The 19,699-nt window shown below is 34.6% G+C and overlaps 1 protein-coding gene across 2 annotated transcripts in view; it reads right to left on the reverse strand.

Annotated features, from left to right (window-relative positions):
* Nucleotides 1-19,699, reverse strand: part of LOC144452815 (uncharacterized) — a 123,987-nt gene that overhangs the window by 48,050 nt on the left and 56,238 nt on the right. For both annotated transcript variants that reach the window (XM_078143977.1, XM_078143976.1), the window contains exon 8: nt 15,549-15,633. In XM_078143977.1, the coding sequence (XP_078000103.1) occupies nt 15,549-15,633 (85 nt within the window). The remainder of the gene's footprint in view (nt 1-15,548; nt 15,634-19,699) is intronic.

Genomic DNA, 19,699 nt, shown 5'->3' on the forward strand with positions numbered 1-19,699 from the left:
GCTAGTACTTGGTACACTCAGAAAGGACATTTAGTAATAGTAGAGCTATTACTTGGTACACTTAGAAAGGACATTTAGTAGAGCTAGTACTTGGTACACTTAGAAAGGACATTTAGTAGAGCTAGTACTTGGTACACTTAGAAAGGACATTTAGTAATAGTAGAGCTATTACTTGGTACACTTAGAAAGGACATTTAGTAGAGCTAGTACTTGGTACACTTAGAAAGGACATTTAGTAGAGCTAGTACTTGGTACACTTAGAAAGGACATTTAGTAGAGCTATTACTTGGTACACTTAGAAAGGACATTTAGTAGAGCTAGTACTTGGTACACTTAGAAAGGACATTTAGTAGAGCTAGCACTTGGTACACTTAGAAAGGACATTTAGTAATAGTAGAGCTATTACTTGGTACACTTAGAAAGGACATTTAGTAGAGCTAGTACTTGGTACACTTAGAAAGGACATTTAGTAGAGCTAGTACTTGGTACACTTAGAAAGGACATTTAGTAGAGCTATTACTTGGTACACTTAGAAAGGACATTTAGTAATAGTAGAGCTAGTACTTGGTACACTTAGAAAGGACATTTAGTAGAGCTAGTACTTGGTACACTTAGAAAGGATATTTAGTAATAGTAGAGCTATTACTTGGTACACTTAGAAAGGACATTTAGTAGAGCTAGTACTTGGTACACTTAGATAGGACATTTAGACAAAGACCAAGTCTGTGTTTGTAACTCAATAAACAGCAAAAAGTTAAAAAAATTGTAATGTACAATAACAAACATTTATTATGCTTTAAATTTTGCAATTTATGGAGTTACAAGGACTTGGCATATGTTGTTTTTATACCCAATCTTCATCCCTATGGTCACTTTAAAGATATAAATACTTACCCCAATCTTCATCCCTATGGTCACTTTAAAGATATAAATACTTACCCCAATACTCATCCCTATGGTCACATTAAAGATATAAATACTTACCCCAATCCTCATCCCTATGGTCACTTTAGAGATATAAATACTTACCCCAATCCTCATCCCTATGGTCACTTTAAAGATATAAATACTTACCCCAATCCTCATCCCTATGGTCACTTTAAAGATATAAATACTTACCTCAATCCTCATCCCTATGGTCACTTTAGAGATATAAATACTTACCCCAATCCTCATCCCTATGGTCACTTTAGAGATATAAATACTTACCCCAATCCTCATCCCTATGGTCACTTTAAAGATATAAATACTTACCCCAATCCTCATCCCTATGGTCACTTTAAAGATATAAATACTTACCCCAATACTCATCCCTATGGTCACTTTAAAGATATAAATACTTACCCCAATCCTCATCCCTATGGTCACTTTAAAGATATAAATACTTACCCCAATACTCATCCCTATGGTCACTTTAAAGATATAAATACTTACCCCAATCCTCATCCCTATGGTCACTTTAGAGATATAAATACTTACCCCAATCCTCATCCCTATGGTCACTTTAAAGATATAAATACTTACCCCAATCCTCATCCCTATGGTCCCTTTAAAGATATAAATACTTACCCCAATACTCATCCCTATGGTCACTTTAAAGATATAAATACTTACCCCAATCCTCATCCCTATGGTCACTTTAAAGATATAAATACTTACCCCAATACTCATCCCTATGGTCACTTTAAAGATATAAATACTTCCCCCAATACTCATCCCTATGGTCACTTTAAAGATATAAATACTTACCCCAATACTCATCCCTATGGTCACTTTAAAGATATAAATACTTACCCCAATACTCATCCCTATGGTCACTTTAAAGATATAAATACTTACCCCAATCCTCATCCCTATGGTCACTTTAGAGATATAAATACTTACCCCAATCCTCATCCCTATGGTCACTTTAAAGATATAAATACTTACCCCAATCCTCATCCCTATGGTCACTTTAGAGATATAAATACTTACCCCAATCCTCATCCCTATGGTCACTTTAAAGATATAAATACTTACCCCAATCCTCATCCCTATGGTCACTTTAAAGATATAAATACTTACCCCAATCCTCATCCCTATGGTTACTTTAGAGATATAAATACTTACCCCAATCCTCATCCCTATGGTCACTTTAGAGATATAAATACTTACCCCAATCCTCATCCCTATGGTCACTTTAAAGATATAAATACTTACCCCAATCCTCATCCCTATGGTCACTTTAAAGATATAAATACTTACCCCAATACTCATCCCTATGGTCACTTTAAAGATATAAATACTTACCCCAATCCTCATCCCTATGGTCACTTTAAAGATATAAATACTTACCCCAATACTCATCCCTATGGTCACTTTAAAGTTATAAATACTTACCCCAATCCTCATCCCTATGGTCACTTTAGAGATATAAATACTTACCCCAATCCTCATCCCTATGGTCACTTTAAAGATATAAATACTTACCCCAATACTCATCCCTATGGTCACTTTAAAGATATAAATACTTACCCCAATCCTCATCCCTATGGTCACTTTAAAGATATAAATACTTACCCCAATACTCATCCCTATGGTCACTTTAAAGATATAAATACTTACCCCAATCCTCATCCCTATGGTCACTTTAGAGATATAAATACTTACCCCAATCTTCATCCCTATGGTCACTTTAAAGATATAAATACTTACCCCAATCTTCATCCCTATGATCACTTTAAAGATATAAATACTTACCCCAATCCTCATCCCTATGGTCACTTTAAAGATATAAATACTTACCCCAATACTCATCCCTATGGTCACTTTAAAGATATAAATACTTACCCCAATACTCATCCCTATGGTCACTTTAGAGATATAAATACTTAACCCAATACTCATCCCTATGGTCACTTTAAAGATATAAATACTTACCCCAATACTCATCCCTATGGTCACTTTAAAGATATGAATACTTACCCAATCCTCATCCCTATGGTCACTTTAGAGATATAAATACTTACCCAATACTCATCCCTATGGTCACTTTAAAGATATGAATACTTACCCCAATACTCATCCCTATGGTCACTTTAAAGATATAAATACTTACCCCAATACTCATCCCTATGGTCACTTTAAAGATATAAATACTTACCCCAATGCTCATCCCTATGGTCACTTTAAAGATATAAATACTTACCCCAATACTCATCCCTATGGTCACTTTAAAGATATAAATACTTACCCCAATACTCATCCCTATGGTCACTTTAAAGATATAAATACTTACCCCAATACTCATCCCTATGGTCACTTTAAAGATATAGATACTTAACCCAATACTCATCCCTATGGTCACTTTAAAGATATAAATACTCACCCCAATACTCATCCCTTTGGTCACTTTAAAGATATAAATACTTACCCCAATACTCATCCCTATGGTCACTTTAAAGATATAAATACTTACCCCAATACTCATCCCTATGGTCACTTTAAAGATATAAATACTCACCCAATCCTCATCCCTATGGTCACTTTAAAGATATAAATACTTACCCCAATGCTCATCCCTATGGTCACTTAAAAGATATAAATACTTACCCCAATACTCATCCCTATGGTCACTTTAAAGATATAAATACTTACCCCAATACTCATCCCTATGGTCACTTTAAAGATATAAATACTTACCCCAATACTCATCCCTATGGTCACTTTAAAGATATAAATACTTACCCCAATACTCATCCCTATGGTCACTTTAAAGATATAAATACTTACCCCAATACTCATCCCTATGGTCACTTTAAAGATATAAATACTTAACCCAATACTCATCCCTATGGTCACTTTAAAGATATGAATACTCACCCCAATCCTCATCCCTATGGTCACTTTAGAAATATAAATACTTACCCCAATCCTCATCCCTATGGTCACTTTAGAGATATAAATACTTACCCCAATCCTCATCCCTATGGTCACTTTAGAGATATAAATACTCACCCCAATACTCATCCCTATGGTCACTTTAAAGATATAAATACTTACCCCAATGCTCATCCCTATGGTCACTTTAAAGATATAAATACTTACCCCAATACTCATCCCTATGGTCACTTTAAAGATATAAATACTTAACCCAATGCTCATCCCTATGGTCACTTTAAAGATATAAATACTTACCCCAATACTCATCCCTATGGTCACTTTAGAGATATAAATACTTACCCCAATACTCATCCCTATGGTCACTTTAAAGATATGAATACTTACCCCAATACTCATCCCTATGGTCACTTTAAAGATATAAATACTTACCCCAATGCTCATCCCTATGGTCACTTTAAAGATATAAATACTTACCCCAATCCTCATCCCTATGGTCACTTTAAAGATATAAATACTTACCCCAATACTCATGCCTATGGTCACTTTAAAGATATAAATACTTACCCCAATCCTCATCCCTATGGTCACTTTAGAGATATAAATACTTACCCCAATCTTCATCCCTATGGTCACTTTAAAGATATAAATACTTACCCCAATCTTCATCCCTATGATCACTTTAAAGATATAAATACTTACCCCAATCCTCATCCCTATGGTCACTTTAAAGATATAAATACTTACCCCAATACTCATCCCTATGGTCACTTTAAAGATATAAATACTTACCCCAATACTCATCCCTATGGTCACTTTAGAGATATAAATACTTAACCCAATACTCATCCCTATGGTCACTTTAAAGATATAAATACTTACCCCAATACTCATCCCTATGGTCACTTTAAAGATATGAATACTTACCCAATCCTCATCCCTATGGTCACTTTAGAGATATAAATACTTACCCCAATACTCATCCCTATGGTCACTTTAAAGATATGAATACTTACCCCAATACTCATCCCTATGGTCACTTTAAAGATATGAATACTTACCCCAATACTCATCCCTATGGTCACTTTAAAGATATAAATACTTACCCCAATGCTCATCCCTATGGTCACTTTAAAGATATAAATACTTACACCAATACTCATCCCTAGGGTCACTTTAAAGATATAAATACTTACCCCAATACTCATCCCTATGGTCACTTTAAAGATATAAATACTTACCCCAATACTCATCCCTATGGTCACTTTAAAGATATAGATACTTAACCCAATACTCATCCCTATGGTCACTTTAAAGATATAAATACTCACCCCAATACTCATCCCTATGGTCACTTTAAAGATATAAATACTTACCCCAATACTCATCCCTATGGTCACTTTAAAGATATAAATACTTACCCCAATACTCATCCCTATGGTCACTTTAAAGATATAAATACTCACCCCAATCATCATCCCTATGGTCACTTTAAAGATATAAATACTTACCCCAATGCTAATCCCTATGGTCACTTAAAAGATATAAATACTTACCCCAATACTCATCCCTATGGTCACTTTAAAGATATAAATACTTACCCCAATACTCATCCCTATGGTCACTTTAAAGATATAAATACTTACCCCAATACTCATCCCTATGGTCACTTTAAAGATATAAATACTTACCCCAATACTCATCCCTATGGTCACTTTAAAGATATAAATACTTACCCCAATACTCATCCCTATGGTCACTTTAAAGATATAAATACTTAACCCAATACTCATCCCTATGGTCACTTTAAAGATATGAATACTCACCCCAATCCTCATCCCTATGGTCACTTTAGAAATATAAATACTTACCCCAATCCTCATCCCTATGGTCACTTTAGAGATATAAATACTTACCCCAATCCTCATCCCTATGGTCACTTTAGAGATATAAATACTCACCCCAATACTCATCCCTATGGTCACTTTAAAGATATAAATACTTACCCCAATGCTCATCCCTATGGTCACTTTAAAGATATAAATACTTACCCCAATACTCATCCCTATGGTCACTTTAAAGATATAAATACTTACCCCAATGCTCATCCCTATGGTCACTTAAAAGATATAAATACTTACCCCAATACTCATCCCTATGGTCACTTTAAAGATATAAATACTTACCCCAATACTCATCCCTATGGTCACTTTAAAGATATAAATACTTACCCCAATACTCATCCCTATGGTCACTTTAAAGATATAAATACTTACCCCAATACTCATCCCTATGGTCACTTTAAAGATATAAATACTTACCCCAATACTCATCCCTATGGTCACTTTAAAGATATAAATACTTAACCCAATACTCATCCCTATGGTCACTTTAAAGATATGAATACTCACCCCAATCCTCATCCCTATGGTCACTTTAGAAATATAAATACTTACCCCAATCCTCATCCCTATGGTCACTTTAGAGATATAAATACTTACCCCAATCCTCATCCCTATGGTCACTTTAGAGATATAAATACTCACCCCAATACTCATCCCTATGGTCACTTTAAAGATATAAATACTTACCCCAATGCTCATCCCTATGGTCACTTTAAAGATATAAATACTTACCCCAATACTCATCCCTATGGTCACTTTAAAGATATAAATACTTAACCCAATGCTCATCCCTATGGTCACTTTAAAGATATAAATACTTACCCCAATACTCATCCCTATGGTCACTTTAGAGATATAAATACTTACCCCAATACTCATCCCTATGGTCACTTTAAAGATATGAATACTTACCCCAATACTCATCCCTATGGTCACTTTAAAGATATAAATACTTACCCCAATGCTCATCCCTATGGTCACTTTAAAGATATAAATACTTACCCCAATCCTCATCCCTATGGTCACTTTAAAGATATAAATACTTACCCCAATACTCATGCCTATGGTCACTTTAAAGATATAAATACTTACCCCAATCCTCATCCCTATGGTCACTTTAGAGATATAAATACTTACCCCAATCTTCATCCCTATGGTCACTTTAAAGATATAAATACTTACCCCAATCTTCATCCCTATGATCACTTTAAAGATATAAATACTTACCCCAATCCTCATCCCTATGGTCACTTTAAAGATATAAATACTTACCCCAATACTCATCCCTATGGTCACTTTAAAGATATAAATACTTACCCCAATACTCATCCCTATGGTCACTTTAGAGATATAAATACTTAACCCAATACTCATCCCTATGGTCACTTTAAAGATATAAATACTTACCCCAATACTCATCCCTATGGTCACTTTAAAGATATGAATACTTACCCAATCCTCATCCCTATGGTCACTTTAGAGATATAAATACTTACCCCAATACTCATCCCTATGGTCACTTTAAAGATATGAATACTTACCCCAATACTCATCCCTATGGTCACTTTAAAGATATGAATACTTACCCCAATACTCATCCCTATGGTCACTTTAAAGATATAAATACTTACCCCAATGCTCATCCCTATGGTCACTTTAAAGATATAAATACTTACCCCAATACTCATCCCTATGGTCACTTTAAAGATATAAATACTTACCCCAATACTCATCCCTATGGTCACTTTAAAGATATAAATACTTACCCCAATACTCATCCCTATGGTCACTTTAAAGATATAGATACTTAACCCAATACTCATCCCTATGGTCACTTTAAAGATATAAATACTCACCCCAATACTCATCCCTATGGTCACTTTAAAGATATAAATACTTACCCCAATACTCATCCCTATGGTCACTTTAAAGATATAAATACTTACCCCAATACTCATCCCTATGGTCACTTTAAAGATATAAATACTCACCCCAATCATCATCCCTATGGTCACTTTAAAGATATAAATACTTACCCCAATGCTAATCCCTATGGTCACTTAAAAGATATAAATACTTACCCCAATACTCATCCCTATGGTCACTTTAAAGATATAAATACTTACCCCAATACTCATCCCTATGGTCACTTTAAAGATATAAATACTTACCCCAATACTCATCCCTATGGTCACTTTAAAGATATAAATACTTACCCCAATACTCATCCCTATGGTCACTTTAAAGATATAAATACTTACCCCAATACTCATCCCTATGGTCACTTTAAAGATATAAATACTTAACCCAATACTCATCCCTATGGTCACTTTAAAGATATGAATACTCACCCCAATCCTCATCCCTATGGTCACTTTAGAAATATAAATACTTACCCCAATCCTCATCCCTATGGTCACTTTAGAGATATAAATACTTACCCCAATCCTCATCCCTATGGTCACTTTAGAGATATAAATACTCACCCCAATACTCATCCCTATGGTCACTTTAAAGATATAAATACTTACCCCAATGCTCATCCCTATGGTCACTTTAAAGATATAAATACTTACCCCAATACTCATCCCTATGGTCACTTTAAAGATATAAATACTTAACCCAATGCTCATCCCTATGGTCACTTTAAAGATATAAATACTTACCCCAATACTCATCCCTATGGTCACTTTAGAGATATAAATACTTACCCCAATACTCATCCCTATGGTCACTTTAAAGATATGAATACTTACCCCAATACTCATCCCTATGGTCACTTTAAAGATATAAATACTTACCCCAATGCTCATCCCTATGGTCACTTTAAAGATATAAATACTTACCCCAATCCTCATCCCTATGGTCACTTTAAAGATATAAATACTTACCCCAATACTCATGCCTATGGTCACTTTAAAGATATAAATACTTACCCCAATCCTCATCCCTATGGTCACTTTAGAGATATAAATACTTACCCCAATCTTCATCCCTATGGTCACTTTAAAGATATAAATACTTACCCCAATCTTCATCCCTATGATCACTTTAAAGATATAAATACTTACCCCAATCCTCATCCCTATGGTCACTTTAAAGATATAAATACTTACCCCAATACTCATCCCTATGGTCACTTTAAAGATATAAATACTTACCCCAATACTCATCCCTATGGTCACTTTAGAGATATAAATACTTAACCCAATACTCATCCCTATGGTCACTTTAAAGATATAAATACTTACCCCAATACTCATCCCTATGGTCACTTTAAAGATATGAATACTTACCCAATCCTCATCCCTATGGTCACTTTAGAGATATAAATACTTACCCCAATACTCATCCCTATGGTCACTTTAAAGATATGAATACTTACCCCAATACTCATCCCTATGGTCACTTTAAAGATATGAATACTTACCCCAATACTCATCCCTATGGTCACTTTAAAGATATAAATACTTACCCCAATGCTCATCCCTATGGTCACTTTAAAGATATAAATACTTACCCCAATACTCATCCCTATGGTCACTTTAAAGATATAAATACTTACCCCAATACTCATCCCTATGGTCACTTTAAAGATATAAATACTTACCCCAATACTCATCCCTATGGTCACTTTAAAGATATAGATACTTAACCCAATACTCATCCCTATGGTCACTTTAAAGATATAAATACTCACCCCAATACTCATCCCTATGGTCACTTTAAAGATATAAATACTTACCCCAATACTCATCCCTATGGTCACTTTAAAGATATAAATACTTACCCCAATACTCATCCCTATGGTCACTTTAAAGATATAAATACTCACCCCAATCATCATCCCTATGGTCACTTTAAAGATATAAATACTTACCCCAATGCTAATCCCTATGGTCACTTAAAAGATATAAATACTTACCCCAATACTCATCCCTATGGTCACTTTAAAGATATAAATACTTACCCCAATACTCATCCCTATGGTCACTTTAAAGATATAAATACTTACCCCAATACTCATCCCTATGGTCACTTTAAAGATATAAATACTTACCCCAATACTCATCCCTATGGTCACTTTAAAGATATAAATACTTACCCCAATACTCATCCCTATGGTCACTTTAAAGATATAAATACTTAACCCAATACTCATCCCTATGGTCACTTTAAAGATATGAATACTCACCCCAATCCTCATCCCTATGGTCACTTTAGAAATATAAATACTTACCCCAATCCTCATCCCTATGGTCACTTTAGAGATATAAATACTTACCTCAATCCTCATCCCTATGGTCACTTTAGAGATATAAATACTCACCCCAATACTCATCCCTATGGTCACTTTAAAGATATAAATACTTACCCCAATGCTCATCCCTATGGTCACTTTAAAGATATAAATACTTACCCCAATACTCATCCCTATGGTCACTTTAAAGATATAAATACTTAACCCAATGCTCATCCCTATGGTCACTTTAAAGATATAAATACTTACCCCAATACTCATCCCTATGGTCACTTTAGAGATATAAATACTTACCCCAATACTCATCCCTATGGTCACTTTAAAGATATGAATACTTACCCCAATACTCATCCCTATGGTCACTTTAAAGATATAAATACTTACCCCAATGCTCATCCCTATGGTCACTTTAAAGATATAAATACTTACCCCAATCCTCATCCCTATGGTCACTTTAGAGATATAAATACTTACCCAATCCTCATCCCTATGGTCACTTTAGAGATATAAATACTTACCCCAATACTCATCCCTATGGTCACTTTAAAGATATAAATACTTACCCCAATCCTCATCCCTATGGTCACTTTAAAGATATAAATACTTACCCCAATACTCATCCCTATGGTCACTTTAGAGATATAAATACTTAACCCAATACTCATCCCTATGGTCACTTTAAAGATATAAATACTTACCCCAATCCTCATCCCTATGGTCACTTTAAAGATATGAATACTTACCCAATCCTCATCCCTATGGTCACTTTAGAGATATAAATACTTACCCCAATACTCATCCCTATGGTCACTTTAAAGATATGAATACTTACCCCAATACTCATCCCTATGGTCACTTTAAAGATATGAATACTTACCCCAATACTCATCCCTATGGTCACTTTAAAGATATAAATACTTACCCCAATGCTCATCCCTATGGTCACTTTAAAGATATAAATACTTACCCCAATACTCATCCCTATGGTCACTTTAAAGATATAAATACTTACCCCAATACTCATCCCTATGGTCACTTTAAAGATATAAATACTTACCCCAATACTCATCCCTATGGTCACTTTAAAGATATAGATACTTAACCCAATACTCATCCCTATGGTCACTTTAAAGATATAAATACTCACCCCAATACTCATCCCTATGGTCACTTTAAAGATATAAATACTTACCCCAATACTCATCCCTATGGTCACTTTAAAGATATGAATACTTACCCCAATACTCATCCCTATGGTCACTTTAAAGATATAAATACTCACCCCAATCCTCATCCCTATGGTCACTTTAAAGATATAAATACTTACCCCAATGCTCATCCCTATGGTCACTTAAAAGATATAAATACTTACCCCAATACTCATCCCTATGGTCACTTTAAAGATATAAATACTTACCCCAATACTCATCCCTATGGTCACTTTAAAGATATAAATACTTACCCCAATACTCATCCCTATGGTCACTTTAAAGATATAAATACTTACCCCAATACTCATCCCTATGGTCACTTTAAAGATATAAATACTTACCCCAATCCTCATCCCTATGGTCACTTTAAAGATATGAATACTCACCCCAATACTCATCCCTATGGTCACTTTAAAGATATACTTACCCCAATACTCATCCCTATGGTCACTTTAACGATATAAATACTTACCCCAATCCTCATCCCTATGGTCACTTTAAAGATATGAATACTTACCCCAATACTCATCCCTATGGTCACTTTAAAGATATAAATACTTACCCCAATACTCATCCCTATGGTCACTTTAGAGATATAAATACTTAACCCAATACTCATCCCTATGGTCACTTTAAAGATATAAATACTTACCCCAATACTCATCCCTATGGTCACTTTAAAGATATGAATACTCACCCCAATCCTCATCCCTATGGTCACTTTAAAGATATAAATACTTACCCCAATACTCATCCCTATGGTCACTTTAAAGATATAAATACTTACCCCAATCCTCATCCCTATGGTCACTTTAATGATATAAATACTTAACCCAATGCTCATCCCTATGGTCACTTTAAAGATATAAATACTCACCCCAATACTCATCCCTATGGTCACTTTAAAGATATAAATACTTACCCCAATCCTCATCCCTATGGTCACTTTAAAGATATAAATACTTACCCCAATACTCATCCCTATGGTCACTTTAAAGATATAAATACTCACCCCAATACTCATCCCTATGGTCACTTTAAAGATATAAATACTTACCCCAATACTCATCCCTATGGTCACTTTAGAGATATAAATACTTAACCCAATACTCATCCCTATGGTCACTTTAAAGATATAAATACTTACCCCAATACTCATCCCTATGGTCACTTTAAAGATATGAATACTCACCCCAATCCTCATCCCTATGGTCACTTTAAAGATATAAATACTTACCCCAATACTCATCCCTATGGTCACTTTAAAGATATAAATACTTACCCCAATCCTCATCCCTATGGTCACTTTAATGATATAAATACTTAACCCAATGCTCATCCCTATGGTCACTTTAAAGATATAAATACTTACCCCAATACTCATCCCTATGGTCACTTTAAAGATATAGATACTTAACCCAATACTCATCCCTATGGTCACTTTAAAGATATAAATACTCACCCCAATACTCATCCCTATGGTCACTTTAAAGATATAAATACTTACCCCAATACTCATCCCTATGGTCACTTTAAAGATATGAATACTTACCCCAATACTCATCCCTATGGTCACTTTAAAGATATAAATACTCACCCCAATCCTCATCCCTATGGTCACTTTAAAGATATAAATACTTACCCCAATGCTCATCCCTATGGTCACTTAAAAGATATAAATACTTACCCCAATACTCATCCCTATGGTCACTTTAAAGATATAAATACTTACCCCAATACTCATCCCTATGGTCACTTTAAAGATATAAATACTTACCCCAATACTCATCCCTATGGTCACTTTAAAGATATAAATACTTACCCCAATACTCATCCCTATGGTCACTTTAAAGATATAAATACTTACCCCAATCCTCATCCCTATGGTCACTTTAAAGATATGAATACTCACCCCAATACTCATCCCTATGGTCACTTTAAAGATATACTTACCCCAATACTCATCCCTATGGTCACTTTAACGATATAAATACTTACCCCAATCCTCATCCCTATGGTCACTTTAAAGATATGAATACTTACCCCAATACTCATCCCTATGGTCACTTTAAAGATATAAATACTTACCCCAATACTCATCCCTATGGTCACTTTAGAGATATAAATACTTAACCCAATACTCATCCCTATGGTCACTTTAAAGATATAAATACTTACCCCAATACTCATCCCTATGGTCACTTTAAAGATATGAATACTCACCCCAATCCTCATCCCTATGGTCACTTTAAAGATATAAATACTTACCCCAATACTCATCCCTATGGTCACTTTAAAGATATAAATACTTACCCCAATCCTCATCCCTATGGTCACTTTAATGATATAAATACTTAACCCAATGCTCATCCCTATGGTCACTTTAAAGATATAAATACTCACCCCAATACTCATCCCTATGGTCACTTTAAAGATATAAATACTTACCCCAATCCTCATCCCTATGGTCACTTTAAAGATATAAATACTTACCCCAATACTCATCCCTATGGTCACTTTAAAGATATAAATACTCACCCCAATACTCATCCCTATGGTCACTTTAAAGATATAAATACTTACCCCAATGCTCATCCCTATGGTCACTTTAAAGATATAAATACTTACCCCAATACTCATCCCTATGGTCACTTTAGAGATATAAATACTTACCCCAATCCTCATCCCTATGGTCACTTTAGAGATATAAATACTCACCCCAATACTCATCCCTATGGTCACTTTAAAGATATAAATACTTACCCCAATACTCATCCCTATGGTCACTTTAAAGATATGAATACTTACCCCAATCCTCATCCCTATGGTCACTTTAAAGATATAAATACTTACCCCAATACTCATCCCTATGGTCACTTTAAAGATATGAATACTTACCCCAATACTCATCCCTATGGTCACTTTAAAGATATAAATACTTACCCCAATACTCATCCCTATGGTCACTTTAAAGATATGAATACTTACCCCAATACTCATCCCTATGGTCACTTTAAAGATATGAATACTTACCCCAATCCTCATCCCTATGGTCACTTTAGAGATATAAATACTTAACCCAATACTCATCCCTATGGTCACTTTAAAGATATAAATACTTACCCCAATCCTCATCCCTATGGTCACTTTAAAGATATAAATACTTACCCCAATCCTCATCCCTATGGTCACTTTAAAGATATAAATACTTACCCCAATACTCATCCCTATGGTCACTTTAAAGATATAAATACTCACCCCAATCCTCATCCCTATGGTCACTTTAAAGATATAAATACTTACCCCAATACTCATCCCTATGGTCACTTTAAAGATATAAATACTTACCCCAATACTCATCCCTATGGTCACTTTAAAGATATAAATACTTACCCCAATACTCATCCCTATGGTCACTTTAGAGATATAAATACTTACCCCAATACTCATCCCTATGATCACTTTAAAGATATGAATACTCACCCCAATACTCATCCCTATGGTCACTTTAAAGATATAAATACTCACCCCAATCCTCATCCCTATGGTCACTTTAAAGATATAAATACTCACCCCAATACTCATCCCTATGGTCACTTTAAAGATATAAATACTTACCCCAATCCTCATCCCTATGGTCACTTTAAAGATATAAATACTTACCCCAATACTCATCCCTATGGTCACTTTAAAGATATAAATACTTACCCCAATACTCATCTCTATGGTCACTTTAAAGATATAAATACTTACCCCAATACTCATCCCTATGGTCACTTTAAAGATATGAATACTTACCCCAATCCTCATCCCTATGGTCACTTTAAAGATATAAATACTTACCCCAATACTCATCCCTATGGTCACTTTAAAGATATAAATACTTACCCCAATACTCATCTCTATGATCACTTTAAAGATATGAATACTCACCCCAATACTCATCCCTATGGTCACTTTAAAGATATAAATACTCACCCCAATACTCATCCCTATGGTCACTTTAAAGATATAAATACTTACCCCAATACTCATCCCTATGGTCACTTTAAAGATATAAATACTTACCCCAATACTCATCCCTATGGTCACTTTAAAGATATAAATACTCACCCCAATACTCATCCCTATGGTCACTTTAAAGATATAAATACTCACCCCAATCCTCATCCCTATGGTCACTTTAAAGATATAAATACTTACCCCAATACTCATCCCTATGGTCAGTTTAATGATATGAATACTCACCCCAATACTCATCCCTATGGTCACTTTAAAGATATGAATACTCACCCCAATCATTCATTTCTGGTTTAAGACTCTTGTAATGAGCCAATGTTTCTAGGACATCTCTCTTGACACAATCTTTGTTCTTGTACTGTATACAATGATAAAACCCAACGTTATCTCATTTCTCACTTGTTTGTTAAGTTTATGTTTCAATCAAAGTAATTCATTATACTCATTTGCTTTGACTCAAATCATTACAACAAATCATGGACATAGCTATCAGTCTCTCTGCACAGACATTTGAAGACAGAGAGAGAGACAGGACTCTTTTGAAAAATATCAATGGAAGGCAATAGTTTACTTGACTGATGAGGGTTGGAATCTACCTGTTATGTTAACACCTTGACACTGATAAGGACAACGTAATGATAGAACAGGTATGCATACTATTACGGTACAGGTATGCATACTATTACGGTACAGGTATGTATACTATTACAGTACAGGTATGCATACTATTACGGTACAGGTATGCATACTATTACAGTACAGGTATGTATACTATTACGGTACAGGTATGTATACTATTACGGTACAGGTATGCATACTATTACGGTACAGGTATGTATACTATTACGGTACAGGTATGCATATTATTACAGTACAGGTATGTATACTATTACGGTACAGGTATGTATACTATTATGGTACAGTTATGTATACTATTACGGTACAGGTATGTATACTATTACGGTACAGGTATGTATACTATTACGGTACAGGTATGCATACTATTATGGTACAGGTATGCATACTATTACGGTACAGGTATGTATACTATTACGGTACAGGTATCCATACTATTACGGTACAGGTATGTATACTATTATGGTACAGGTATCCATACTATTATGGTACAGGTATGTATACTATTACGGTACAGGTATGCATACTATTACGGTACAGGTATGCATACTATTATGGTACAGTTATGTATACTATTACGGTACAGGTATGTATACTATTATGGTACAGGTATGTATACTATTATGGTACAGGTATGTATACTATTATGGTACAGGTATGTATACTATTATGGTACAGGTATGCATACTATAATGGTACAGGTATTCATACTAATATGGTACAGGTATCCATACTATTATGGTACAGGTATGCATACTATTACGGTACAGGTATGCATACTATTACGGTACAGGTATGCATACTATTACGGTACAGGTATGCATACTATTACGGTACAGGTATGCATACTATTACGGTACAGGTATGTATACTATTACGGTACAGGTATGTATACTATTACGGTACAGGTATGTATACTATTATGGTACAGGTATCCATACTATTATGGTACAGGTATGCATACTATTATGGTACAGGTATGCATACTATTATGGTACAGGTATGCATACTATTACGGTACAGGTATGTATACTATTATGGTACAGGTATGCATACTATTACGGTACAGGTATCCATACTATTATGGTACAGGTATGTATACTATTACGGTACAGGTATGTATACTATTATGGTACAGGTATCCATACTATTATGGTACAGGTATGTATACTATTACGGTACAGGTATGTATACTATTATGGTACAGGTATGCATACTATTATGGTACAGGTATGTATACTATTACGGTACAGGTATGTATACTATTATGGTACAGGTATGCATACTATTATGGTACAGGTATGTATACTATTACGGTACAGGTATCCATACTATTATGGTACAGGTATGTATACTATTACGGTACAGGTATGTATACTATTATGGTACAGGTATGCATACTATTATGGTACAGGTATGTATACTATTACGGTACAGGTATCCATACTATTATGGTACAGGTATCCATACTATTACGGTACAGGTATGTATACTATTATGGTACAGGTATGTGTACTATTATGGTACAGGTATCCATACTATTATGGTACAGGTATGTATACTATTATGGTACAGGTATGTATACTATTATGGTACAGGTATGTATACTATTATGGTACAGGTATGTATACTATTATGGTACAGGTATGTATACTATTATGGTACAGGTATGTATACTATTATGGTACAGGTATGTATACTATTATGGTACAGGTATCCATACTATTATGGTACAGGTATGTATACTATTATGGTACAGGTATGTATACTATTACAGTACAGGTATGCATACTATTACAGTACAGGTATGTATACTATTACGGTACAGGTATGTATACTATTACGGTACAGGTATGCATACTATTACGGTACAGGTATGTATACTATTACGGTACAGGTATGTATACTATTATGGTACAGTTATGCATACTATTACAGTACAGGTATCCATACTATTATGGTACAGGTATGTATACTATTACAGTACAGGTATCCATACTATTATGGTACAGGTATGTATACTATTACGGTACAGGTATCCATACTATTATGGTACAGGTATCCATACTATTACGGTACAGGTATGTATACTATTATGGTACAGGTATACATACTATTACGGTACAGGTATGCATACTAATATGGTACAGGTATCCATACTATTACGGTACAGGTATGCATACTAATATGGTACAGGTATGCATACTATTACGGTACAGGTATGCATACTAATATGGTACAGGTATGCATACTATTACGGTACAGGTATGCATACTATTACGGTACAGGTATGTATACTATTACGGTACAGGTATGTATACTATTATAGTACAGGTATGCATACTAATATGGTACAGGTATGCATACTATTACGGTACAGGTATCCATACTATTATAGTACAGGTATGCATACTATTACGGTACAGGTATCCATACTATTACGGTACAGGTATGTATACTATTATGGTACAGGTATCCATACTATTACAGTACAGGTATGTATACTATTACAGTACAGGTATGCATACTATTACGGTACAGGTATGCATACTATTACGGTACAGGTATCCATACTATTACGGTACAGGTATGTATACTATTATGGTACAGGTATCCATACTATTACAGTACAGGTATGTATACTATTACGGTACAGGTATGCATACTATTACAGTACAGGTATGCATACTATTACGGTACAGGTATCCATACTATTACGGTACAGGTATGTATACTATTACGGTACAGGTATGTATACTATTATGGTACAGGTATGTATACTATTATGGTACAGGTATCCATACTATTACGGTACAGGTATGCATACTATTATGGTACAGGTATCCATACTATTATAGTACAGGTATGTATACTATTACGGTACAGGTATGTATACTATTATAGTACAGGTATGTATACTATTACGGTACAGGTATCCATACTATTATGGTACAGGTATCCATACTATTATAGTACAGGTATGTATACTATTATAGTACAGGTATGTATACTATTATGGTACAGGTATCCATACTATTACGGTACAGGTATGTATACTATTACAGTACAGGTATGTATACTATTACGGTACAGGTATGCATACTATTATGGTACAGGTATGCATACTATTACGGTACAGGTATGTATACTATTACGGTACAGGTATGCATACTATTACGGTACAGGTATGCATACTATTACGGTACAGGTATGTATACTATTACGGTACAGGTATGTATACTATTAAGGTACAGGTATGCATACTATTACGGTACAGGTATGTATACTATTACAGTACAGGTATGTATACTATTATGGTACAGGTATGTATACTATTACGGTACAGGTATGTATACTATTACGGTACAGGTATGTATACTATTATGGTACAGGTATGTATACTATTATGGTACAGGTATGTATACTATTACGGTACAGGTATGTATACTATTACGGTACAGGTATGTATACTATTATGGTACAGGTATGTATACTATTACGGTACAGGTATGTATACTATTATGGTACAGGTATGTATACTATTATGGTACAGGTATGTATACTAATATGGTACAGGTATGTATACTATTACGGTACAGGTATGTATACTAATATGGTACAGGTATGCATACTATTACGGTACAGGTATGTATACTATTATAGTACAGGTATCCATACTATTACGGTACAGGTATGTATACTATTATGGTACAGGTATGTATACTATTATGGTACAGGTATGTATACTATTATGGTACAGGTATGTATACTATTATGGTACAGGTATG

The sequence above is a fragment of the Glandiceps talaboti genome, chromosome 23, assembly GCF_964340395.1.
Source record: "Glandiceps talaboti chromosome 23, keGlaTala1.1, whole genome shotgun sequence".
NCBI lineage: Eukaryota > Metazoa > Hemichordata > Enteropneusta > Spengelidae > Glandiceps > Glandiceps talaboti.